Raw genomic sequence first — 26,352 nt, 5'->3', positions numbered from 1 at the left:
GTAGTCAGCTCAGCTATCCCCATTGAGACCGTGTCTGTGCCTCGATCTAGGCTGGGGAAAGTGGATTTTGTCCAACATGTCTCCGGACCTACTCACTGCCACAGTCAAACTTTGGACCTAGTTTTGTCCCGTGGAATAAATGCTTAACTTCTTTGACAAAAAGATCATGATCATTAGAAAGCAAATTACAGACTCCTCTTTAAATCTGCGTATTCCTCCAAAGCTCAGTTGTCCTTAGTCTGCACAACACTGCCAGGACCTAGGATCAAGTGAGATATACTCAAGTTTTTTAATACTATATCTCTTGACACATTGATGAAAATAATCATTGCCTCTAAATCTTCAATCTGCATACTGGACCCTATTCCAACTAAACTAGTGAAAGAGCTGCTTCCTGTGCTTGGCCTCCTATGTTGAACATAATAAACGTCTCTCTATCCACCGGATGTGTACCAAACTCACTAAAAGTGGCAATAATAAAGCCTCTCTTGAAAAAGCCAAACCTTGACCCCAAAAATATAAAAAACTATTGGCCTATATCGAATCTCCCATTCCTCTCAAAAAAAATGAAAAAGCTGTTGCGCAGCAACTCACTGCCTTCCTGAAGAAAAACAATGTATACAAAACGCTTCAGTCTGGTTTTCGACCCCATCATAGCACTGAGACTGCACTTGTGAAGGTGGTAAATGACCTTTTAATGGCGTCAGACCGAGGCTCTGCATCTGTCCTCCTGCACCTAGACCTTAGTGCTGCTTTGATACCATCGATCACCACATTCTTTTGGAGAGATTGGAAACCCAAATTGGTCTACACTGACAACTTCTGGCCTGGTTTAGATCTTATCTGTCGGAAATATATCAGTTTGTCTCTGTAGATGGTTTGTCCTCTGACAAATCAACTGTAAATGTCAGAGTTCCTCAAGGCTCCGTTTTAGGACCACTATTGTTTTCACTATATATTTTACCTTTTGGTGATGTCATTCGGAAACATAATGTTAACTTTTACTGCTATGCGGATGACACACAGCTGTACATTTCGATGAAACATGGTGAAACCCCAAAATTGCCCTCTGGAAGCCTGTGTTTCAGACATAAGTAAGTGGATGGCGGCAAATGTTCTACTTTTAAACTCAGACAAAACAGAGATGCTAGTTCTAGGTCCCAAGAAACAAAGAGATCTTCTGTTGAATCTGACAATTAATCTTGATGCACAGTCGTCTCAAATAAAATTGTGAAGAACCTTGGCGTTACTCTGGACCCTGATCTCTCTTTTGATAAACATATCAAGACCGTTTCAAGGACAGCTTCTTTCCATCTACTTAATATTGCAAAAATCTGAAACTTTCTGTCCAAAAATGACTTCTAGGTTTGTCACTTCTAGGTTAGACTACTGCAATGCTCTACATTCCGGCTACCCGGATAAAGCACTAAATAAACTTCAGTTAGTGCTAACCTGCCGTACATACCTACACGTATGCTACGGTCACAAGACGCAGGCCTCCTTACTGTCCCTAGAATTTCTAAGCAAACAACTGGAGGCAGGGCGTTCTCCTATAGAGCTCTATTTTTATGGAATGGTCTGCCTATCCATGTGAGAGACGCAGACTCGGTCTCGACCTTTAAGTCTTCATTGAAGACTCATCTCTTCAGTAGGTCCTATGATTGAGTGTAGTCTGGCCCAGGAGTGTGAAGGTGAACGGAAGGGCACTGGAGCAACGAACCACCCTTGCTGTCTCTGCCTGGCCGGTTCCCCTCTCTCCACTGGAATTCTCTGCCTCAAACCCTATTAAAGGGGCTGAGTCACTGGCTTACTGGTGCTCTTCCATGCCGTCCCTATGAGGGGTGCGTCACTTGAGTGGGTTGAGTCACTGACGTGATCTTCCTGTCCGGGTTGGCGCCCCCCCTTGGGTTCGTGCCGTGGGGGAGATCTTCGTGGGTTATACTCGGCCTTGTCTCAGGATAGTAAGTTGGTGGTTGAAGATATCCCTCTAGTGGTGTTGGGGGCTGTGCTTTGACAAAGTGGGTGGGGTTATATCCTGCCTGTTTGGCCCTGTCCTGGGGTATCGTCGGACGGGGCCACAGTGTCTCCCGACCCCTCCTGTATCAGCCTCCAGTATTTATGCTGCAATAGTTTGTGTCGGGGGGCTAGGGTCAGTCTGTTATAACTGGAGTATTTCTCCTGTCTAAGCCAGTGTCCTGTGTGAATTTTAAGTATGCTCTCTCTAATTTTCTCTCTCCTTCTCTTTCTTTCTTTCTTTCTTTCTTTCTTTCTTTCTTTCTTTCTTTCTTTCTTTCTTTCTTTCTTTCTTTCTTTCTTTCTTTCTCTGTCTCTCTCTCTCTTTCTCCCTTTATTTCTTTCTTTCTCTGAGGACCTGAGCCCTAGGACCATAACTCAGGACTACCTGGCCTGATGACTCCTTGCTGTACCCAGTCCACCTGGTCGTGCTGCTTCTCCAGTTTCAACTGTTCTGCCTGCGGCTATGGAACCCTGACCTGTTCACCAGACGTGCTTCCATGTCCCAGACCTGCTGTTTTCAACTCTCTAGAGACAACAGGAGCGGTAGAGATACTCTGAATGATTGACTATGAAAAGCCAACTGACATTTACTCCTGAGGTGCTGACCTGTTGCACCCTCTACAACCACTGTGATTATTATTATTTGACCCTGCTGGTCATCTATGAACATTTGAACATCTTGGCCATGTTCTGTTATAATCTCCATCCGGCACAGCCACCCCTCATAGCCTGGTTCCTCTCTAGGTTTCTTCCTAGGTTCCGGCCTTTCGAGGGACTTTTTCCTTGCTACCGTGCTTCTACACCTGCATTGCTTGCTGTTTGGGGTTTTAGGCTGGGTTTCTGTGCAGCACCTTGTGACATCAGCTGATGTGAGAATTTGACATTTGATTGAAATTTGAATGAATGAGAAACAGACTCAAAACAAGGATGCCATGCCTAAACGCCCTTATTGTCAATTTAACAGGTCCATGTGGCTGCTGTCATTTGTGAGCAGCACATTTACCACTCTCCTCAAACTTCCTTTTCTGCCTCCTCTCTACCTCCATAGACCTCTCGCTCCCCTTCAAACCCCTACTCCCTTTCTCTCCACTTTCTTTTTCTTTTTCTTACTCCATCCTTTATTTGTACTACTATGCTCCATACTTGCTTCACTTTCTTCTCCATCACTATCTCCTACCATCTCTAACCCAGTCACAGCACGGCTGTGCCGAACCGCCGACACACCGAGTAAAGTTTGTTTGTTTTTCCGCAAATTCAAACTGTTCACACAACGTCGCCTCGAAAACCCGCCTCTCTATTCCACACAAAATAATTCAGTATTTCAGTCTATGATTGCCATGTGAGTGTATAAAATTCAGAAAGTAAATTGACACACATGTACCAAAAAAATATCAACGTTTATATATTTAAATCTAAAATATTGCCAGATTGGTTTTCATGCCATAAGGTGTTCATTTTTGTAAATTGTAACGTATCCCTTGATGGTATTTGTAAGTTCAACATTATTCATTGTTGTATTCAACCACAAGGGTGTACTAATGAGCTATGATTTTTTTTTATCATAGAGGACTACTGAAATAATATTATCTCAGTGTAGATAAGGGAAGGCCTGTTTTAAAATGAAAACATGCCAGCCAGACAAGCCTGTGTATGAATCAAATGTATTTGCATATGAATGAGTGGAAATTAGCTGACTTTGTGATCTGAAAGGTAAGTAGCGTTAATGTGTGGGGGGGTATCAAAATTATATATATTTTTAACCCGATGCCTGTTTATTCATAAAAAGCAGAAGTTGGAAAATAACAATTGCAATGGCTAGCCTATGCAAATCAATAGGAAAACAAAAGCTTATTAATAGGATTACATTTAGCCTAATTGGTAACAAATATGATGTGGGGAAAAGTCAGGATCCTAGTCAGGGTATTGTTTGTCAAATCCAGAATAAATATAGGTCTTCATGTGTATCAAATCTATAGGCGATTGTGGGCTAAATCAGTGGGCTAAATCATGATGAAGCCTGAAATGTTCAGGCTTCATCATGATCTGTGATCAAAACAGGCTGGGTTGTTTTCAGTTCCGTTTAGGCTAAGGTTATGCGTAAGAACGCAACTGCAAAGGAATAGCCTGACTCAATGGGACTCTTTTTAATAAATACGTTTTTATCTGTTAAGCTGTTTGGTCTATGCATAGACCCATACCGATTCTATCTTTTTAGTATTATGTGGTGGGCATATTCTAAATTGCAGAGCATTTAATAAACCAACCACAATTTCCTGTGATGTTGAGGCTGAGCAAGACCTTCGATAGGCTAGTAGGCTATGCAGATATAATTGTTGTAGCCTAGATCGCTTTATAAAATCTGGACCGTTGTTTTTTCGAAGGCTAAGCAAACAAGGGGTAGCATATGCTTTATGCCACTCTCTATAACACAGGTTAGGCCTATGTCCTCACATACCGCCCTCATTTCGAGCGCTGCTGTTAAACATAAGACATCTCCACAGAAATGTATAGCCTAAGGATTGCATGGTGACAGTGATTGTGTCTGTTAAACCTGGGAACCCAGGGGGAAAAATGAGGTCAAATCATGACATCAGTGATTTTCAGGTCAGAGAAAGATGAGAGTTTCTGAAAAAATGTTTATATATATATATTTCAGTCTGAGCTCTGAGTTCCCAGTTATCTTGAACGCACTGAAGACGGAAGTCAGAGATTGCAGAGTTCCGAGTTGTTTTGAATGCGCCACTAGAGACCTAGGCTACCACTTATTTCTGAATAGGGCTGCCTCCAACAAAGAAGCCTTTGTGTCTGTATTGAAGTGAAAAATAGGCATATCTACACAGTAATGGTGGCTGGATGCGATATCAACTAGCCTAATAATTTTTGCATTGAGGTGATATCCCTATTTTAGCTAAATCTACAAATGAAATTGATTAGATTACTCTGGCAATGAAAAATATTTTTTTCAAAATCATGAACATATGGACATTTGTAAGGCGATCACGGTGGATCTTTAATAATAAACTAAACGTAACACATGTAGACGTTTTGAAGGCGTTCGTTTTGAAGGCGTTCGTGCTAAGATCGTTCATAATAAACTTACAAGTGACGTGTCAGTGCCACGTTACATGACGTGAACACTACGTGTACGTGTCACGAACGTGATGTGAACGCGTCGGCAGTTTGACGCCTTAGACTGTCAATGGAGCCAAGTTTTTTCCCGATGTTAATTCACGGCAGTATTTTATGGCGCTAGGAAGATGTTAGGTGACTTCGTGAGATGTATCAGTAGCTTCACAAGGCTTAATTCTGGCGCTTATCACCCTCCATACAGGACCTTTGCCTTCCTAGCACACGTGACCTCCCTCCTGAAACATTTTACCAGTAAGCGCCACTCAAAAAGCTAGATGAAGTGGAGACACTTCAAGCTGAGGAGTAAGTTTCATACATCCCCATGTGCTACATTCACCCCTCAAATGTAATCAACAGCGACCCCAGTATTGATCTTAGCGCAACTGTAGATCCGGGTCACAGCACCACTGTACGGGTTGTCGGAATTACTAGCTTGTACTGCTAAGACTGCCTCTTTTTGAAGTTGCCATCATGGCCCTTTGGCCTGTGTAGTCATTGGGCTGTGCATTGTATAGCTCTGCCCTGCTCCCTTGTGGGGCTTTTTTCAATTACTGTTTCCTGTGTAAATCAATGGTTAATTTACAGTATAACTGTCATGTTGTCAATGTGGCTTACTATTCTAATAGCAGTTTATTATGTTACGTCAGTGTAATATTGTTTATTGCTATAATCTGACATTTACTAATTATAATTCCTCTTCATTCTGTACTTTCAGAAAACCACACAAACACACATTTAGAACCCCCTGTGAATATAATTGCTAATTGACTTTTTCAACATTTTGTTATGTTACTGCCTTATTTTAAAATGGATTAAATAAATAAAAGTCCTTTACTGGACTTCCAAGTGGCGCAGTGGTCTAAGGCACTGCATCTCAGTGCTAGAGGCATCACTACATACTCTGGTTTGATTCCAGGCTGTATCACAACCGGCTGTGATTGGGAGTCCCATAGGGCAGTATCAATGTAAATAGTCCGGGTGGCCATTTGATTAACTATTCAGCAGTCTTATGGCTTGGGGGTAGAAGCTGTTAAGGAGCCTTTTGGACCTAGACTTGAAGCTCTGCCGGATTTTCTGCCATTTTCTTCAACTCTAAAAACATTGTGAAGCCACGCCCATTTCTGAAGAATTGTATTATGGGCCTTAAAAGTACGGTAATAGTGTCTACTGGGTGTATACTTCGTATTTTTGCGAATTTAGTATGACATCCGGGAACATTTGGCATACTAACTATATCCATACTATGATCGATAACTATACTATATACTCAATTCACGTCATAAATAGTACGGTTAGTATTACTATTTGAACACAGCTTATGTGTTTTGACCTTACAAATATGTCCACCAACCTCTTCTAATTCACTCACTTCCTGCCGGTGCACAAAATGAGTGTCAATATGAACCTACTGTTTCCGGCAATGCCTCCTTTCCGGCAGCGGCTATTTCCTCGCCAACATGCCAGTGAGTATCGGAGCCTGACATAATCACAATTTTAACCGTTCATATGGGGCTTTAGATGCCAACACTGGAGTCAGTAATGCATAATAATGCGAGTACTGACTGTAGTGTGTTTTAGCTCTGTCGGCCTATTCAGTGCCGAGGTGTTGCTATCACAATCGTTCACATACGCGCGCATTGTGATACAAGATGGCGGCCTGCATATCGCAAACATGGAGAGTCACCTGAAAATGGAACATTGTCTAAATATATACGTGCAATAGCGGCCACTGTTAAACATACTATTGTCTTGTGTACTAGTAGATTATGTAGTGCCAGTTACTGCTCAAATCCCAAGTGAACATGTGTTATTATTTTGCCTCGAACAAGGGTCAGCGTTGACATTACCTAATCCAGTGAGCAAGAGTTCAGGGTGGTAGCTATGAGGTTTTGGATCGCAAATTCATTACAGTTCCTTGGCAGTATCACTCGCAGCAATTTTTTTATTTTGATGTCAATTTCAACAAAGCTTGAGTGGTTGATATGTGATTCGATTTCAATGTAATTCAACTGGCTGTGAGCCAACACCCATTGTGAGTTGTGTATCTGACATAGCTACATCGCGGTATCGTCCACTAGTTTTCTCTGGATAAGGGGGTCTGCTATTGACAAATGTTAAATGCACGGTCTGTCACTTGTAAACAGTAGTCCTAACTACTCAAACTAAATGTAATGTTTTAAGCAGTCTTTTGTCTACTCTTCTGCAGCTCGCAAAAGACTTGTTGCACCCATCCCCTGAGGAGGAGAAGAGGAGCCACAAGAAGAAGCGTCTCGTCCAGAGCCCTAACTCCTATTTCATGGATGTTAAGTGCCCAGGTAGATCCAGCTCTTTACTTCATTGGACTCATGTTTGAAGGGCCACCTTGTCTATCCGAATGCACTAGCTTAATGAGTCAGTGCTTACAACATTGTATTCATTAGGAAGCAAATGGGGCGGGACCTATTAGTATTTGTCCAATAAGAAACACTTGTTTTAGTGTACACAGTAGCAAAGAAACTATGAGTACACCCCCAGGCACGAATGACGTTGGTCTTAAGATTGTGTGTTTAATGTTTTGTATTTTTCTGTTTCCCTCAGGATGCTACAAGATCACAACTGTGTTCAGCCACGCCCAGACGGTCGTGCTGTGTGTGGGTTGCTCCACAGTTCTGTGTCAGCCCACTGGCGGCAAAGCACGTCTCACAGAGGGTCAGTAGTCTCAGCATTCTGTCTCCCAACTCATGTTGGAGAGTGGATAGTCTCTAATAATTGAATGTCTATGGAAAAACAACTCACAGGTAGTAGCAGTTAAGTACAGCATGTCAATATTTATTGATGTAGTTGGTCCTATTGCCAGTTACTATGTTAATGAATAGTAATTTGACTGGCTGATATTAAAGCACAGATTAATTCAGACAGACTTGTCACATTCACTGTAGATGTTAATGGCTCATATCTTTATCAAATGACCTGACTGCACTGTCAAGTGACTGGACTGCCACCCCAATGGTTGTACTGTCTCATTCCAGTGCCAGATGATAAATCTCAGTTTGCAGAAGGGTAGGGCTAGACCACTGGCTCTCCCCTTTCGAAGGCTGAGAACAAGATGCAAGTGATGCTATGGTGCTGCAGTACACTGGATTCCAACATTGCGTAACCATACTATGGCCTTAGCAGATTTTGAATGATTTCCTGCCATGTAGACTGTTTAGCACTAGATGCTGTAAATATGCAACCAAATGAATGAACACTGTCCCGCTACTTTAATCATTCAGATTGTAGTGCGATCAGTGGTCGTGTATAGCGGTAATGCCCCCATTGTCTGTGGCCTGACTGTCATTTTCTCTCTCCATCAGGGTGCTCATTCAGGAGGAAGCAGCATTAGTTGTACTCCCGATGCCCTGGTAGAGATGTAAGGGAGAGGAGGGGTTGGACAGGTTGATTTCAGCGACTCCAGCCTCGACACAGCAGTCACTTCATCCAAGAAACAGCGGATTGATCTAGAAGTGCTCAAGACGTCTGGACACCAGATGGGAGTACTCTGTGATAGTCCACTCTGTTGCTGTAACTCAACCCTCCAACCCAGTCTCTTAATAAAATATGGTTTTGGCTAAAGAATTTGGGTGGTTTCAACTTTTGTTCCCTTTTCCGTGCCTATGATGTCATGGAAATGCTGTTCTGACTTCATTGCAGACGTATGCCAGAAATTACAACGCCGGGATCCGTATTTAAGATCTCTGTTGAACACATGATTAAGCAATCTGATTCCCAGCGGTACATTGGATGACGTGGCACGCAACACCTGCGCATGTAGTTGGGCAGAAACTCGACCACTGGCATCTGTGTTCATAGCCTGTTACAGTAAAGTGAGTGCTCATTTTTTTCAAGGAAATACATAAGGTACAATGTCATATGTAATTAACTGACTCGTGACAAGAAAGATGTAACTTCATTTATTAATGTTTTACTGAATTGTATAATTTACAGTAAACAGATTTGGTTATTACTGGACATGGTCTTTTATACTGTACACCACATACTATCATGCCAATCTACCTATCACTGTGAAATGACATACATTAGTTACGACGCGCAGAACATTCAGTGCACATGCTGGCTAACAATACTTTTTGTTTAATTCTGAGAGTGTTAAAATCAAGACTGTTTTTTTTGGCCAGTATGGGTCACTTATCAGCACTGCATATAGTCTGGATGTTGGCTCATCGTAATTCGAAAAAGAAAAAAATCTATCCCTTATTGCTTTGACACATTCTTTACGTACACTGAATAGTTATTCCTACAAAGTATCTTTTGAAGATCCTCATCTAAATCCTATCCTGATCCCAACTTTTGCCCTTCATTTTCTTTCTACCTCTCCCTGTAACAATACACTTTGCATCTCTTGCCATTTACCTATCCTGCCCTGCCATGCTCCATGTCACTGCCTGCTCCTCCCTCTCCCTGAGCAGGTGGCGGATGGAAGCGTTTTGTGTGGCGAGGGTACAGGAGAGGAGTGGCATTAGGGTCCTGAAGCCTTCTCTCAGCTCCTCCACATTCTGCTGCAGACTGTTTGTGTGTGTTTCCAGGTCCCCTCGACATCCACTCACCTCTGACAGCACGTCATACATCAGATTCTGCATCTACATGGGGAAAAAGGTGCAGAGTGGTCTGAGAATGAGAGGGGCCAATGCGATAACGTTTAGAAGATCGTCGATTGCTCCCTTCTCTAGAATATTGGTCATATTTGGTTGTTGCAACAGTAGTGGCCTAGCCTGGACTCATATCTGTTTGTGCTACCATGTCAACTCCTCGTCACTCATTTGGCATGACAAGGAGTTGACATGATAGCACAAACAGATCTGGGTCCAGGCTAGTAGTGGCCTAGAATATTGGTCATATTTGGTTGTTGCAACAGTAGTGGGTGAACCTAATGGGTAACCGTGCCTGTCTCTCACCTTGCAGAGATCCACCAGCGTGTTGGCCTGGTCAGCCAATTTCCTCCTTTCCATCTTCACATCACGCAGCCTGGGGTGAACACACAGGAAGATTTCTAACATTCAGACATAATCACAGGACAGGTAAAACAAATTGAAAATATAATTCATGATGAACAGAGAATGATCATTTCTATATTACAGTTGAGGTTTTCACAAGTTCTAGAGTTCTAACACCCCTGTGCATGTGGTGTAAAGTGTAACCTCATTGGCTTTTCAGAGGGGAATATCTAAGCTGATTGGTGGGTTACTTGGGGAAGTGTGTTTTGAATGGTGCTTTACCGGTGGATTGCGAGCAGCAGCTTCCTCTGGTGCATGCGTACTCTGCAGTGGTCTCTCTCCCTGGCCAGCTTGGTGTGTTTGTAGATCATCCAAGTCTCTCTAAGTACATTTGCTGCAGCAATTTTTATCTGGAAGAGAACAATTGTTTCCTTGTCCAACACTCAGTTTTCAATGTGTGCATCCCAAATGGCACCCTATTACCGGTGCACTATATAGGGAATAGGTTGGCATTTGAGACACAGTCCATGATTCATACAACTCTACAGGTCAACGTTGAATGTCTCACATATGTTAAGTCAAGGTTCCAAAGACCACTATTGAATACATTCACATGTTAAGTCAGGTGAGTTTTACCCCTTTTGTAAAGTGGGAATCCATCATGAAGTTGTGGACGTGTTTCTCTGCCCTGGTCAGCTCTAGTTTCCTGGCAACCACGGCAACCACCAGCACTGTGCAACCAGCCCCCTTGTGTGTGTGTGTATGACAGAGAGAGAAATAAACAAAACAAAAAAGGTTAAAGGCCCAGCGCAATCAAAAACTAGATGTTCCTGTTTTATTTCCACACTGGGAGTTGGAATAATACTATGAAATTGTGAAAATTATGATAATGCCCTTTTAGTGTATGAGCTATTTGAAAAGAACACCTGACATTTCAGCCTGTTTTGGCGGGATGGAGTTTTGGCCTACCCGATGACACCACCAGGCGGTAAATTAGTTAATAGATCAATAAGATAGAGATTTCCAAACCAATAACAGCTAGTTTTCAGTTTTCCCCTCCCCACTCAGACCACTGCCAGACAGTCCTAGCTAAATTCTTGCTTGGGATATTGGTCTTGCTAAGAAGTCATTGTTGTTTATTTTTCACTATTTTAATTGAGAACAATCACAGTAGGGTACTTAATTGTTAACCACAAATTATTTGATATTGAGATAAAAATGGCTGCATTGGGCCTTTAAGGAAAAGAAGACAGTATGCTAATGACCACAATTACAATGATTCCCACCCCCTTCTCTTTTCTTTTAAAGATTTCATCAAATTATTCCCAGGCACCTGCAACGAGCCAACTCAGCTGTGCGATTGCCCTTCCTATTTTGCCGAACTGCTTACCATGATCCCAGTGAGTAGACAGATGCTGCGGCCACAGTAGGTGTGGGGAACAACATCCCCATAACCAATGGACAAGAAGGTGACCGAGACCATCCACAGGGCCTCCATGTAGTTACTGCTCAGGTCCTTATAGTTGTGGTGTCTAGAGGACAAGGGAGGGATGATGGTTCAGCTTTTCCTCTGTCTTGTCCACTCTTACCATATTAACATTTAACAAAAAACTAGTTTCTGTCTAGGAGTGTGATTTTTGACTGTATTTTTGATATGACTGACTTAACTTATGATGGGCCCATCTGATATTAGTCACAGTACAGGTTGGTCCAAGTCATATAGTCACTCAGGCCGGGATTAAATCGAAGGCACGTCCCAGCACGGCACTACAGACAATGAGTCTTTTAAATGCCATTTCCCCGACGTTTGCAATGGTAAATGCTGCAGACGTCGGCTGAAGTATTAATTGCCTTTAAAAGGCGCATTATCTGTAGTGTAGTGCGCAACACGCCTTTGAATCCATGTTAATTTTGGCCCTTTTTAGAAATTTTGTCTAGTTTTAGACAAGGATATATTTGTCAAAATTACTTAGTCACATTTTTGTCATTTAAATAATGATTAATTCTAGTTATTGTCAAAATGACAAAAACAGTGGGCCATTTGAGTCAATTAAATGCCCTTTAATTTTAGTCACATTTTAATAGTGTATTCAGAAAGTATTCAGACCCCTTTACTTTTTCCACATTTTGTTAAAATGGATTAAAAAAAATCTTAATCAATCTGCACACAATACCCCATAATGTCAAAGCAAAAACGGGGTTTTAGAATTTTTTTCACATTTATAAAAAAAAAAGAAGACATTTTACATTTACATACAGTTTAAACTCAGTTTTTCACAATTCCTGACATTTATTCAGAGTAAAAATTCCCTGTTTTGCGTCAGTTAGGACCACCACTTTATTTTAAGAATGTGAAATATCAGAATAGTAGTAGAGAGAACGATTTATTTCAACTTTTCAACACATTCCCAGTGGGTCAGAAGTTTACATACACTCAATTAGTATTTGGTAGCATTGCCTTTGAATTGTTTAACTTGAGTCAAACGTTTCGGGTAGCCTTCCACAAGCTTCCCACAATAAGTTGTGTGAAGTTTGGCCCATTCCTCCTGACAGAGCTGGTGTAACTGAGTCAGGTTTGTAGGCCTCCTTGCTCGCATACGCTTTTTCAGTTCTGCCCACAAATTTTCTATAGGATTGAGGTCAGGGCTTTGTGATGGCCACTCCAATACCTTGACTTTGTTGTCCTTAAGCCATTTTGCCACAACTTTGGAAGTATGCTTGGGGTCATTGTCCATCTGGAAGACCCATTTGCGACCAAGCTTTAACTTCCTGACTGATGTTGCTTCAATATATCCACATAATTTTCCTTCCTCATATAGCCATCTATTTTGTGAAGTGCACCAGTCCCTCCTGCAGCAAAGCACCCCCACAACGTGATGCTGCCACCCCCGTGCTTCACAATTGGGATGGTGTTCTTCGGCTTGCAAGCATCCCCCCTTTTCCTCCGAACATAACGATGGTCATTATGGCCAAACAGTTCTATTTTTTGTTTCATCAGACCAGAGGACATTTCTCCAAAAAGTATGATCTTTGTCCCCATGTGCAGTTGCAAACGTAGTCTGGCTTTTTTTATGGACGTTTTGAAGCAGTGGCTTCTTCCTTGCTGAGCGGCCTTTTAGGTTATGTTGATATAGGACTCGTTATACTGTTTATATAGATACTTTTGTACCTGTTTCCTCCAGCACCTTCACAAGGTCCTTTGCTGTCGTTCTGGAATTGATTTGCACTTTTTGCACAAAAGTACGTTCATCTCTGAACCAGACTTCTGGAGGTTTACAATTTTTTTCTGAGGCTGATTTCCTTTGATTTCCCCATGATGTCAAGCAAAGAGGCACTGAGTTTGAAGGTAGGCCTTGAAATACATCCACAGGTACACCTCCAATTGACTCAAATGATGTCAATTAGCCTATCAGAAGCTTCTAAAGCCATGACATAATTTTCTGGAATTTTCCAAGCTGTTTAAAGGCACAGTCAACTTAGTATATGTAAACTTCTGACCCACTGGAATTGTGATACAGTGAATTATAAGTGAAATAATCTGTCTGTAAACAATTGTTGGAAAAATTACTTGTGTCATGCACCAAGTAGATGTCCTAACCGACTTGCCAAAACTATAGTTTCCTAACAAGAAATTTGTGGCGTGGTTGAAAAATGAGTTTTAATGACTCCAACCTAAGTGTATGTAAACTTCCGACTTCAACTGTATGTATTTGGCAGCAATTACAGCCTCGAGTCTTCTTGGGTATGACGCTGCAAGCTTGGCACACCTGTATTTGAGGAGCTTCTCCTATTGTTCTCTGCAGCTCCTCTCAAGCTCTGTCCGGTTGGAAGGTGCACAGCTGCACAGCTATTTTCAGGTCTCTCCAGAGATGTTAGATCGGATTCAAGTCTGGGCTCTGGCTGGGCCACTCAAGGACATTGTCTTGGCTGTGTGCTTAGTGTCGTTGTCCTGTTGGAAGGTGAACCTTCGCCCCAGTCTGAGGTCCTGAGCACTCTGGAGCAGGATTTCATCAAGGATCTCTGTACTTTGCTCCGTTCATCTTTCCCTTCGATCCTGACTAGTAGTCCCAATCCCTGCTCCTGAAAAACATCCCCACTGCATGATGCTGCCACCACCATGCTTCACCGTAGGGATGGTATTGGGCAGGTGATGAGCGGTGACTGGTTGCCTCCAGACGTGACGCTTATCCCTTAGATGTTCATTTTCTCGACATCTAAAGGCACAACCTAGATTCGAGCCAATGTCTTAAGTAGTTGAACATGTTATTACTCCAACCTCGTGAAAGTGACAAACTGACATGTTTTCATTTTTGTCAAAAGCAACTTTATATATACTTGTATAACCTTTGATTTGATGGCCTTTGTGAAATATATTTTCCATAACCACAAATATTGTATTTTCAGCCGTTTGAAGCTGGTGTATAAAACCAAAAGAAATAGTGCACATAGAACAGATCTACCGCTTCTTAGACTTGCTTACAAGGAGCATGACAGATCTATAACTCACATTTCTATGTGAATTTGGTCGGGTCGCCCAAAAAGTTACATATTGCAGCTTTAACGCAAAATAAAGTTATTTACCCAGTCAGATATAGTGTAGTGGCAAGGGGAATTTAGTCAATAAATAGTTTGCTATCCCTTTTCCTTTCTTTCTGTGCCACCAAATGTATTTATTTATTAGAAATTTAGGAGGATGAAATCTCTTGAGATGCAGCATCTCGTTTTCAAGAATGTCCGAAATCAAAAAAACAAACAAACAATACTTAGTAAGGATGGATCGAAATTTACGGAATGGTAGCTGGAGGGTCATGCTTTTTCAATTTCGGTCAAGGGGAAGGTTTAGTATTTCATCTAGTCCAGGGGAGGATCATGTCATTTCTAATTCATGAAAATTAGACATTTCTCAGTGTTTTAGAATTAGTTGCTTATTAGGCTATACAGTGCATTCGGAGAGTATTCAGACTCCTGGACTTTTTCCACATTTTGTTACGTCACAGCCTTATTCTAAAATTAATAAAATAGTTTTTTCCCCCCACATCAATCTACACACAATATCCCATAATAACAAAGCAAAAACAGGTTTTTAGAAATGTTTGCAAATGTATATATAAAAAACAGAAATATCACATTTACATTAGTATTCAGACCCTTGACTCAGTACTTTGTTGAAGCACATTTGGCAGCAATTTAGCCTCGAGTCTTCTTGGGTATGATGCTACAAGCTTGGCACACCTGTAATTGGTGAGTTTTTCCCATTCTTCTCCGCAGATCTTCTCAAGCTTTCTCAGGTTGGATGGGGACCATCGCAGCACAGCTATTTTCAGGTCTCTCCAGAGATGTTCGATCTGGTTCAAGTCTGGGCTCTGGCTGGGCCACTCAGGGACATTCAGAGACTTCTCCCGAAGCCACAACTGCGTTGTCTTGGCTGTGTGCTTAGGGTCATTGTCCTGTTGGAATGTGAACCTTCACCCATATCTGAGTTCCTGAGAGCTCTGGAGCAGGTTTTCATCAAGAAGCTCTCTGCTTCGTTCATCATTCTCTCGACCCTGACTAGTCTCCCAGTCTCTGACTCTGAAAAACATCCCCACACCATGATGCTGCCACCACCATGCTTCACCGTAGGGATGGTGCCAGGTTTCCTCCAGACGTGACGCTTGGCATTCAGGCCAGACTTTAATCTTGGTTTCATCAGACCAGAGAATCTTGTTTCTCATGGTCTGAGAGTCCTTTAGATGCCTTTTGGCAAACTCCAAGAGGGCTGTCATGTGCCTTTTACTGAGGAGTGGCTTCCGTCTGGCCACTCTACCATAAAGGCTTGATTGGTGGAGTGCTGCAAAGATGGTTGTCCTTCTGGAAGGTTCTTCCATCTTCACAGAAGAACTCTGGATCTCTGTCAGAGTGACCATTGGGTTCTTGGTCACCTCCCTGACCAAGGCCCTTCTCCCCCGATTGCTCAGTTTGGCCCGGGCGGCCAGCTCTAGGAAGAGCGTTAGTGGTTCCAAACTTCTTACATTTAAGAATGATGGAGGCCACTGTGTTCTTGGGGACCTTCAATGCTGCAGAAATGTTTTGATACCATTCCCCAGATCTGTGCTTCTGTGTCAGAGCTCTACGGACAATTCCTTCGACCTCATTGCTTGGTTGTTGCTCTGACATGCACTGTCAACTGTGGAACCTTAAATAGACAGGTGTGTGCCTTTCCAAATGATTTCCAATCAATTGAATTTACCACAGGTGGACTCCAATCAAGTTGTAGAAACATCTCAAGGATGATCAATGGAAACAGGATGCACCTGAGCTCAATTTCGAGTCTCATAGCAAAGGGTTCGAATACTTATGTAAATAAAGTTTTTGTTTTGTTTTTTGTGATACATTTGCAAACATTTCTAAAAACCTGTCTTCACTTGGTCATTATGGGGTAATATTTGTAGATTGATAAGGACCATTTTTTATTTAATCCATTTTAGAATAAAGCTTTAACGTAACCAAATTTGGGGAAAAATCAAGGGTTCCGAATGCACTGTATAGCGATGTCTGCCCGGTGCCACCCCTCATCTCTGATTCTACGCTGGGCGCGCACTATCAAGTACACCTACAGGTTATTTGTGTGGTCTCAATCAAATGATCAATGAAGTGCATGCTCGGAGAAGCACAGAGCAGTTATATTTCTTAGATAGCTGCTGGGATGGTGTAAATACAACTAGGCTGCATTACACACTGCAATGGATATTCGAACCCTGCTCTTGCTGTTCAACATTGGTTCTGCGTAACCAATGGCTGTGCTGTGTAGGTATAAGGTGGCAGGTCAGGAGGAGTCAAAGGCTTCTTCAGAAAATAATTTATCGCACGTGGACTAGTATATAGCTTGTGTTCTGTTCAGTATCAGAAAGAGAGTGCGAAGATGTACGCATAATTAATTTCAACCATCTTCATTTTAATTAGACTAACAATAGGGCTTTGTGTTGGAGCCTATTTCTTCGTATTTTAGAAATAAGAGGTAGGCCTACCTGTTTGCCAGATGAATTAGGCTATCCATATATTTGTTCTTCAATTCCTTCACCCACCATGCACTCTTTAAATAGCCTATCTTCGTGTCAGTGAAGGGCTGTGAAGTTAAAACCAAGACTCGAATTGGGGGGGCAATGAGAAGGTATGCCATAAGCCTACATTTTATGAAAGAAAATGGCAAAAAGCACAGGCCAACCACTTGTTAGTTTAAGATTTTTAAGAAAATAAAACGAATCCGATTATATAAAAGTCATCTTTAACAGCGCTTTGGTCCGCGATGCTTTATCCTTAGAAACAAGCTGTAAAATACACGGGAAAGACGTGACTCCGATGCATATGGGAATACATATATCAGTTTTGTTTCTTTGACATTCAGAGGCTGAGCTACAACTTTCTATAGCCAAGGAGACAAACAATGACTTTGCTTGGGAAATAATCTAATTCTGGCACAATCAATTGATTAAACTATTAATTTTCTGTACAATAGAAGATGTTTAAACCCAGACAAATTTTAGGGAAACACTTGTGAATTTCTCTCGTTGGGTTAAGCCACGGAAGAAGAGTAGCTAGCAGTTCAAGTTTACACATTTCTGCGTCGGTAGGCCTACTCTGTCTGGGGTGGAAAGGTAGACCTAACTTTTGAAAGTACCATGCTCAGATTCCTAATGATGTCTCAGATTTATTTATTTATTATTTGGAAACAGGGACAATTTATTTGCAAACAAGACACACTGATTTGGCATCGGGAAATATGATAAGATTAACACAAAGGCCTATCTCTGTCCATTCTTAGCCATTATTTCGGTAATTTGTGTGGTATTAAAAAAGATTCAGCTAATATGTAAAATTATGTAGAATTGCATGAACTGTTTAAAAAGGGCAAAAAAAAAAAGATCGGACCTGCAAATATGATGATAGATTCATGCAATGTTTTTACTATAAAGGAGATCTTTCCACTCCTACTTTTGTCCACCGTGGTCTGTGTACCTGAAACCTTCTGGCCCACAGCCCTGTACGCTATTCAACATTTCTGCTTTGCCACTGGTCTATCCAAGAAGTAAGGGTAACGGGTATAAATGTTCTCTGCTATCCACTTTGTTTTAATTATTATTTTGGCTATAGGGGACGGTAACTACTTTTTTCAAGCGTTCAGGGAGGGTTTAGTTAATTATCCAGTATTTTACTGAAGGGGGGGCTATCCATTTTCATTTCAGAGAAGTCCGATTTCCTCCACGTAATCCTTATTAGAAATAATGTTCACTCCCGTACAATAATAATATAGTAACTACTGTCTAATAATAATAACTATGACATAATAATAATACATTTAAAAGCTACTAATAGGCATAAAACTAATAAAAACTACTGCTACAACTACTAAATCAACTAATACAATTACCTATTATATATACATGCATGCACAAGTATGATTCTCCCTGTAACACAGCTTGGCTCGTAAATGTAATTCCAGAACACTCAAGCAAGTATGATATGTTACATTTGGTATGGTTACATAAAACAGACGGTAACTTAAGGTAAAAACGAAAGGATAACGCGAATGGTTGCAAGTTTGAATCTCATCACAAACAACTTTAGCATTTTAGCTAATTAGCTACTTTTCAGATACTTTCAACTACTTAACATGTTAGCTAATCCTTCCCCTAACCCTTTTAGTTAGCCCTTCCCCTAAACCTTTAAACTAACTCCTAAATTTAACCCTAACGGTAACCCTAACCCCTAAACCCAGCTAACATTAGCCAACTAATGTTAGCCACCTAGCTAGAATTTGTAACATATCATAGTTTTGGAAATGTGTCACATATTGTGCATTAAAAAAAATCATTACATATTGTACGTTTTTCAAATTGATAACATATAATACGTATTGTAATTCATAACATATCATACGAAATGGATGATGTACATCCACAAATTAATACATAGCATACTAAATGGAGTGTCTCGGACTTACGTACAGAATAATATGAAATGCTCTGAGACCAGGTTGGTTAGTGAAGCAAACGCTCCGCTATAAATCGGAGCCGGAGCGGAGGCTATTTGCCCACACTTATCGCTTGCGTCACCGCAGCTCACCAATTGATTTAGGCTGTGTTTGCAGGTCGCGTCCTTCCCACTGCTGAACAGAACTGCGCTGTGCTGCTAATATTAATTGTGCTTATCACTGAAAAGCTGTCAATCTCGCCAAAAAATATTGTCTAGTCCATTTAGTAGTCAGATTTTAGTCACAGAGATCATTTTGTCAACTGAAAATGTATTTTTTTGTTTAGTTATATTTTTTTCTGGGTCTATTTAGTCAGTTATAGCCACTGAAAAATTGTTTTTTGAATAATATTTTAGTCACTGTTTTTGTTGACGAAATTAACACCACTGAATGAATCCCGGGAAAAGTCTATTGCCTATTTCCCTCTGTCACGCCCTGGCCTTAGTATTCTTTGTTTTCTTAATTATTTTAGTTAGGTCAGGGTGTGACATGGGGAATGTATGTGTTTTTTGTAGTGTCTAGGGTGGTTGTAAGGTTTAGGGGGTTTATTAGAGTAGTTGGGTTTATGTTTAGTATAGAAATCTAGCTGTGTCTATGTTATACGTCTGTAGCCTGTGTGTGCACTACGTTCATAGCTTCACGGTCGTTTGTTTGTTTTGTTAGTTTTTTTGTAAGAGTGTTTCTTTTCGTGTTATGTCTTCGTCATCAATATTAAAAGGAAGATGTATTTCTCACACGCTGCGCCTTGGTCCAATCTCTCTCCTAAAGACGATCGTGACAGAATTACCCACCAATCCAGGACCAAGCGGCGTGTCAAGCGGCAACAGGACCCACCTACACAGGATTCATGGACATGGGAGGAGATACTGGATGGTAAGGGACCTTGGGCACAACCGGGAGAATATCGCCTCCCTCGTGAAGAGCTGGAGGCAGCTAAAGCCGAGAGGAGGCGATATGAGGAGGCAGCACGGAAGCAAGGCTGGAAGCCCGTGAGTACAACCCAAAAATTTCTTGGGGGGGGCCTTAAAGGGAGTGTGGCGAAGTCAGGTAGGAGACCTGCGCCTACTCCCTGTACTTACCGTGGAGAGCGAGAGTACGGGCAGACACCGTGTTACGCAGTAGAGCGCATGGTGTCTCCTGTACGCGTGCATAGCCCGGTTCGGTACATTCCAGCTCCACGTATCGGCCGGGCTAGATTGAGCGTTGAGCCGGATGTCATGAAGCCGGCCCAACGCATCTGGTCACCAGTGCGTCTCCTCGGGCCGGCTTACATGGCACCAGCCTTACGCATGGTGTCCCCGGTTCGCCTACATAGCCCGGTGCGGGTTATTCCACCTCCCCGCACTGGTCGGGCGACGGGGAGCATACAACCAGGTAAGGTTGGGCAGGCTCAGTGCTCAAGGGAGCCAGTACGCCTGCACGGTCCGGTATTTCCGGCGCCACCTCCCCGCCCCAACCCAGTACCACCAGTGCCTCCTCCACGCACTAGCCCTATGGTGCGTGTCTCCAGCCTTTTACCACCAGTGCCTAAACCACGCACCAAGCCTCCTGTGTGTCCCCAGAGTCCTGTGCGTCCTGTTGCTGCTCCCCGCACTAGCCCTGAGATGCGTGTCCCCAGTCCGGTACCACCAGTTCCGGCACCACGCACTAGGCCTAATGTGCGCTCCCACGGTACAGTATGCCCTGTTCCTTCTCCCCGCACTAGCCTGAAGGTGCGTGTCCTTAGCCCGGTGACTCCAGTTCCGGCACCACGCACCAGGCCTACAGTGCTCCTCATCCGGCCAGAGCCATCCGTCTGCCCAGTGCCATCTGAGCCATCCGTCTGCCCAGTGCCATCTGAGCCATCCGTCTGCCCAGCGCCATCTGAGCCATCCGTCTCCCCAGCGCCATCTGAGCCATCCGTCTCCCCAGCGCCATCTGAGCCATCTGTCTCCCCAGCGCCATCTGAGCCATCCGTCTCCCCAGCGCCATCTGAGCCATCCGTCTGTCCCGAGCCATTAGAGCCGCCCGTCTGTCCCGAGCCGTCAGAGCCGTTAGTCAGTCAGGAGCCGCTAGAGCCATTCGTCAGTCAGGATCTGCCAGAGCCGCCAACCAGACAGGATCTGCCAGAGCCGCCAACCAGACAGGATCTGCCAGAGCCGCCAACCAGACAGGATCGGCCAGAGCCGCCAACCAGACAGGATCTGCCAGAGCCGCCAACCAGACAGGATCTGCCAGAGCCGCCAACCAGACAGGATCTGCCAGAGCCGCCAACCAGACAGGATCTGCCAGAGCCGCCAACCAGACAGGATCTGCCAGAGCCGCCAACCAGAAAGGATCTGCCAGATCCGTCAGCCAGCCATAAGCAGCCAGATCCGTCAGCCAGCCATGAGCAGCCAGCTCCGTCAGCCAGCCATGAGCAGCCAGATCCGTCAGCCAGCCATGAGCAGCCAGATCCGTCAGCCAGCCATGAGCAGCCAGATCCGTCAGCCAGCCATGAGCAGCCAGATCCGTCAGCCAGCCATGAGCAGCCAGATCCGTCAGCCAGCCATGAGCCGTCCAGCCAGGATCCGCCAGCCAGCCATGAGCCGTCCAGCCAGGATCCGCCAGAGCCGTCCAGCCAGGATCCGCCAGAGCCGTCCAGCCAGGATCCGCCAGAGCCGTCCAGCCAGGATCCGCCAGAGCCGTCCAGCCAGGATCCGCCAGAGCCAGCCAGCCAGGATCCGCCATTCAGTCCAGTGCTGCCCTTCAGTCCGGAGCTGCCGTCCCTCAGTCCGGAGCTGCCCCTTATCCTGGTGCTGCCCCTTATCCTGGTGCTGCCCCTTATCCTGGTACTGCCCCTTATCCTGGTGCTGCCCCTTAGTCCGGTACTGCCCCTTAGTACGGTGCTGCCCCTTAGTCCGGTGCTGCCACTTAGGCTGGTGCTGCCCCTTATTCTAGTGGGGTTAAGTAAGCGGGTAGTGACTATGGTGGGGTGGGGACCACGACCAGTGCCGGAGCCGCCGCCGTGGACGGACGCCCACCCAGACCCTCCCCTAGACTTTGTGCTGGTGCGCCCGGAGTTCGCACCTTAAGGGGGGGGTTATGTCACGCCCTGGCCTTAGTATTCTTTGTTTTCTTAATTATTTTAGTTAGGTCAGGGTGTGACATGGGGAATGTATGTGTTTTTTGTAGTGTCTAGGGTGGTTGTAAGGTTTAGGGGGTTTATTAGAGTAGTTGGGTTTATGTTTAGTATAGAAATCTAGCTGTGTCTATGTTATACGTCTGTAGCCTGTGTGTGCACTACGTTCATAGCTTCACGGTCGTTTGTTTGTTTTGTTAGTTTTTTTGTAAGAGTGTTTCTTTTCGTGTTACGTCTTCGTCATCAATATTAAAAGGAAGATGTATTTCTCACACGCTGCGCCTTGGTCCAATCTCTCTCCTAAAGACGATCGTGACACCCTCCTCCTCAATCTCCTCCTTTCCCTTCTTACAGGCTGACTACACCGCTAGCGTCCGATGCGCGAACGTTGCAAAATAAATGTAGAAATTTATGTTATTCAATTATTGCATCCACACTGCTCGCGTGAGTGTCTGCGTTGCCAAGGGCTAAAATATAAGTCAGTTATATTTCTGACGCAGATCGCGCTGCAAGTCCTGCCTCTCCCATCTCCTCATTGGCTTATAGAAGCAGGTACCCACGTGCCATCTCCTCATTGGTTATACCCACGTGGGTGACTGAAAGACGACGAGGTCGGTGGCGAAAAAGCCTGGAAGGAGGAGAGATAACTAGAAACGATTCGGTTGACCGTTTTATGTGTGGATTAATTGTCGGAGTAGAGGACCTTGTGCATTTCAGGTAAAATAACAACTCAATGTTTATATCCCAGGACAAATTAGCTAGCAATAGCAAGCTAGCTAAATAGGACAAATTTGCTAGCAAGTGCAAGCTAGCTAGCTAAATTGCCATACATGTTTAATGCTTTTCGACCTGTCTCCAAATTAATATAATCGGTTCAGAGTTTGTTTTGATATTTTAACCTGCGTGTCGTGATCGCGTTTGGTATGGAGGGACAAAATAGATTTATGCACGATGGCAGGTTAGGTTCCGTGTTAGCCACTCACCTCTCACAGACATGTAGGCCCCATGCAGCGATGAGCCACAGAGAGACGCTGAAGATCATCAACACAGTGCCAGGGTAGATGGTCATCAGCGCTTTGACCACAAAACGGCTGTTGAAGTGGATCTGGATACAAGTAATAAAAATATTCATATCCACAGTAAGAATGGAGAGGTTTGCAAAGCCAAGCGGGAAGTTCAAGGTCATCAGTTTGATCAGTGTTAAAAAAGCAATAACAAGGGAAGGAATTACCGAGGGAGGATTTGGTAGAGACTCAGGAGAGTGGGAGAGGGAGGCGGGTTGCGAGACAAAGCAGAATGTAGTGTCACTGTCATTGTAGTGTCCCCAACAAACTCAAGTTGAAAAAAAAAATATATATATATTACAAAAGCATTGTGGAGATACTGCACAATGGTTGTGTAAACATTTTTGTGCAGACAAAATCTCGACATATGGCTTGAAAACGTACAGTATCTCAATCCAAGGATGGAATGTGTAGCTTTACTTCTAATTATCACATATCGAGAAGATTTAAATACTTCTGGTTGTTATTAAATTGCCTTTTTTGTTAGCATGCTCAGCTAGCCAATGCTAAAGCAGATCATTGGATTCCATGAAAATGCAACACCTAGCAATGGGGTGAGTAGCTGCTGGAAGTGTTGTGGAATCCAATGGGCAGCTTTAGCATTGTATCGAGGATCTTACTACTGAACTTCAAGTCAAATCCATTTTGGCTAATGTTCAAACTGAGTGTGTACAAGTCCATTAAAGCAAGTAACTAAGATTTGAGGGAGAGGTTGCACCACTTGCATGGTGACCAATGTTGACCTCTGACCTTGTTGAGGGCGCCAATGCTGCGCGAGGCCGTGTCTGTGTAGAGTCGGCTGTGCAGCATCAAGGCACGACCCAGGAGGTAGAGTCGCAGGAACATGGGCAGAGCCAGCACAATCTCGAGCTCTGTCTCTGACAGCGTGGGGGACATGGCTTGCCATGACAATGGGAGACCCACTGGGAACGGGTGCACCATCGCTACAAACAGCTCCAGGGCGATCAGGGTCACCCGCTCCATTGTCATGGCGATTCGCCAGTCCTCTGCTCCGTTATCGTGGATGTAGAGCTAACAGTGATGGGAGTATGGGTACAAAACCATATCTGAGTTAGAGCATAGACGTAGTACAGTGTCACTGAGAGTGTAGTCAAAGTGTAATAAATTATATAACGAGAGGTACCAGACAAGGTTGCCCTCTGTCACCATCTTCTTTCCCAGTTAGCAATAGAACCTCTACTATACTATTGTCTGGCATATAACAAAAACAATTGTAGAGTAGAATGACTTAAAATAATCTAAGCCAAGGGATCATAGCTTGTTTAAAATAGGGAGATATGGGCAGTATATTAAGTAGTCAGACAAGTGAATTACCTGCACCTCACAGATGTGGTAGGCAATGATCAGGCCCAGCAGGATAAGAGAGGACAGGCTGATAATAGACTTCATAGCCACGGAGTATATGGAGCTCTGTAGGGGAAAACATGTAGTGGACTCACTCATCTTAACATACAGTACCCTTCAATTGGGCAAATATGCCTTCTTTTAACATACAGCTGGGATTCAATCATAGGTGCATTGTAGCGCATTTAAAGGTAATTTCAGATTGATACAATCTTCGCGAACACGGGAACATTTCCTTTAAAAGGCACGTTGTTCACAGAGCTCTACAGTACAACGCGCCTCAGACTGCATCTTGGCCACAGTAACCTTCATTCAAATATGCCATCTTCAGCAACAAACACTGAAGACCTTCAAATACATTTCTCTGAGTTAGAACTCATTATTTCTCATTAATTACCCAGGTGTCCCCCGCATTTCAAAAACGTGACCTGTGCCTGGTTGAACTTGCCTGGCTTAGTTAACCTACAGAAAATACCCAAAACTGCAAACCCCTCCCATCTGGCACTCCAGGCAAAGTATACAGAAAAAAAGGACGCATTGGAACCCAGATCTGTACCCCAAGGCTGACCTTACTGTAGACGCTCCAGGAGAGCTCTGTCTCGGTGACCATGACCACTACTCCAAACATCCCCACAGCGAGTGCACAGTCATTCAGCCTCTGCCTCCTCTCAAACAGCGCCCTTCGCCGGACCAGCCTATGACCGATGCTCTGGGTCTTCTTGTGAGGGCAGTCATGGGGACCATCCTTGGGCTCTGCACCACTGATCTCCTCACCTCCACCATAGGTGCCCTTGGCCTCAGATTTGGTGTGATTCTTGTCAGAGCTGGATGTTTGATTGGAGTCCTTTGGCTGGTAGTCGTCTTTGGTTGTAATGATAATCTCGGGTAGACTCTGGCGGACCTGCATCTCCATTGATGTGGCCTCTAGCCTTTGACCTCCTTCACTGGGTGGCCCACTTTCTGTCTCCCTTAAGTCCATACGAGACATGCGGACTCTGTTGTAGGGTGACTGAGTGGATTTCATGTCCTGCTGGCGCCTCTGTGGGCTTGCCTTTTTGGCCTGACTACCCCAAATCCGTTCCTTGTGCCCAGCATTCTGTTCATTTCCTGCTGGCTTCTCGCCTCTCTTTTCCTTGTGCACCTCCTTCCCCCTAACCTTTTCCTTGTTGTCTCCCCTTCGGGGTGAGGAGTGTGGTGAGGGTGAGACATATTGGCAGCCATTGTAATATGGGATTGTGGGTGATGACTGGCTTCCATCGAGCCACACTGAGTGATCTTCCCCTCTTTGACATGAGTGGTTTCTTCTGCACTGGTTGCCAAAAACAGGAGGGAGAGGGACCACTTTTGATTGAAGGAGGGGACGTGGATCCTCCTCATTCTGCATTGTCAAGTTCATAGAGGGAGAGGGCTCCATCTAGGGATTGATACAGATTGAAATATTTTATGGGGTTTGGAAGGAGACAAAAGTGAGATAATGCAGCCAGTTGGAGTGAAAACAGTAAAAATGTATGAGGCAGAAGCATATAAAAACACAGTCTATTGTAAAAGAAATCGGAGGCGGAGTTGATATGCCTGCGGAATGCTAAGAGATTCACAGAAGACATTCATACTATTAATGGTTGACATTATATTGACATTTCCCTATGGGGTTTCCATTGAAGATAATATGATAAGACAATGGAAACCTGTTGGAAA

At 43.7% G+C, this 26,352-nt stretch overlaps 2 protein-coding genes and 1 non-coding gene across 3 annotated transcripts; 2 read left to right on the top strand and 1 right to left on the bottom strand.

Moving 5' to 3' along the window:
* Positions 1-6,524: 6,524 nt before the first annotated feature.
* Positions 6,525-8,742, top strand: LOC120027432 (40S ribosomal protein S27). The gene is made up of 4 exons (XM_038972364.1): positions 6,525-6,608; positions 7,352-7,460; positions 7,723-7,833; positions 8,481-8,742. The coding sequence occupies exons 1-4, from the start codon at positions 6,603-6,605 to the stop codon at positions 8,507-8,509; spliced, it is 255 nt and encodes an 84-aa protein (XP_038828292.1). The 5' UTR covers positions 6,525-6,602; the 3' UTR covers positions 8,510-8,742.
* On the top strand, positions 8,099-8,231 carry LOC120027554. Its single transcript, XR_005473315.1, has one exon. It is a non-coding gene; the product is annotated as a small nucleolar RNA SNORA35 (small nucleolar RNA).
* Positions 8,743-9,533: 791 nt separating the features above from the next.
* On the bottom strand, positions 9,534-25,645 carry LOC120026753 (small conductance calcium-activated potassium channel protein 3-like). The gene is made up of 9 exons (XM_038971473.1): positions 25,226-25,645; positions 24,628-24,723; positions 24,043-24,324; positions 23,212-23,333; positions 11,509-11,650; positions 10,755-10,865; positions 10,401-10,528; positions 10,080-10,149; positions 9,534-9,764 (listed from the first exon to the last, which is right to left on the bottom strand). Exons 1-9 carry the CDS (start codon positions 25,643-25,645, stop codon positions 9,534-9,536), a joined length of 1,602 nt encoding a protein of 533 aa, XP_038827401.1.
* Positions 25,646-26,352: the final 707 nt, after the last annotated feature.

The sequence above is a fragment of the Salvelinus namaycush genome, chromosome 32 (genome assembly GCF_016432855.1).
Source record: "Salvelinus namaycush isolate Seneca chromosome 32, SaNama_1.0, whole genome shotgun sequence".
NCBI classification, from domain to species: Eukaryota; Metazoa; Chordata; class Actinopteri; order Salmoniformes; family Salmonidae; genus Salvelinus; species Salvelinus namaycush.
The sequence above is the reverse complement of the archived record's forward strand: the minus strand, read 5'-3'. Positions and strand labels throughout refer to the sequence as shown.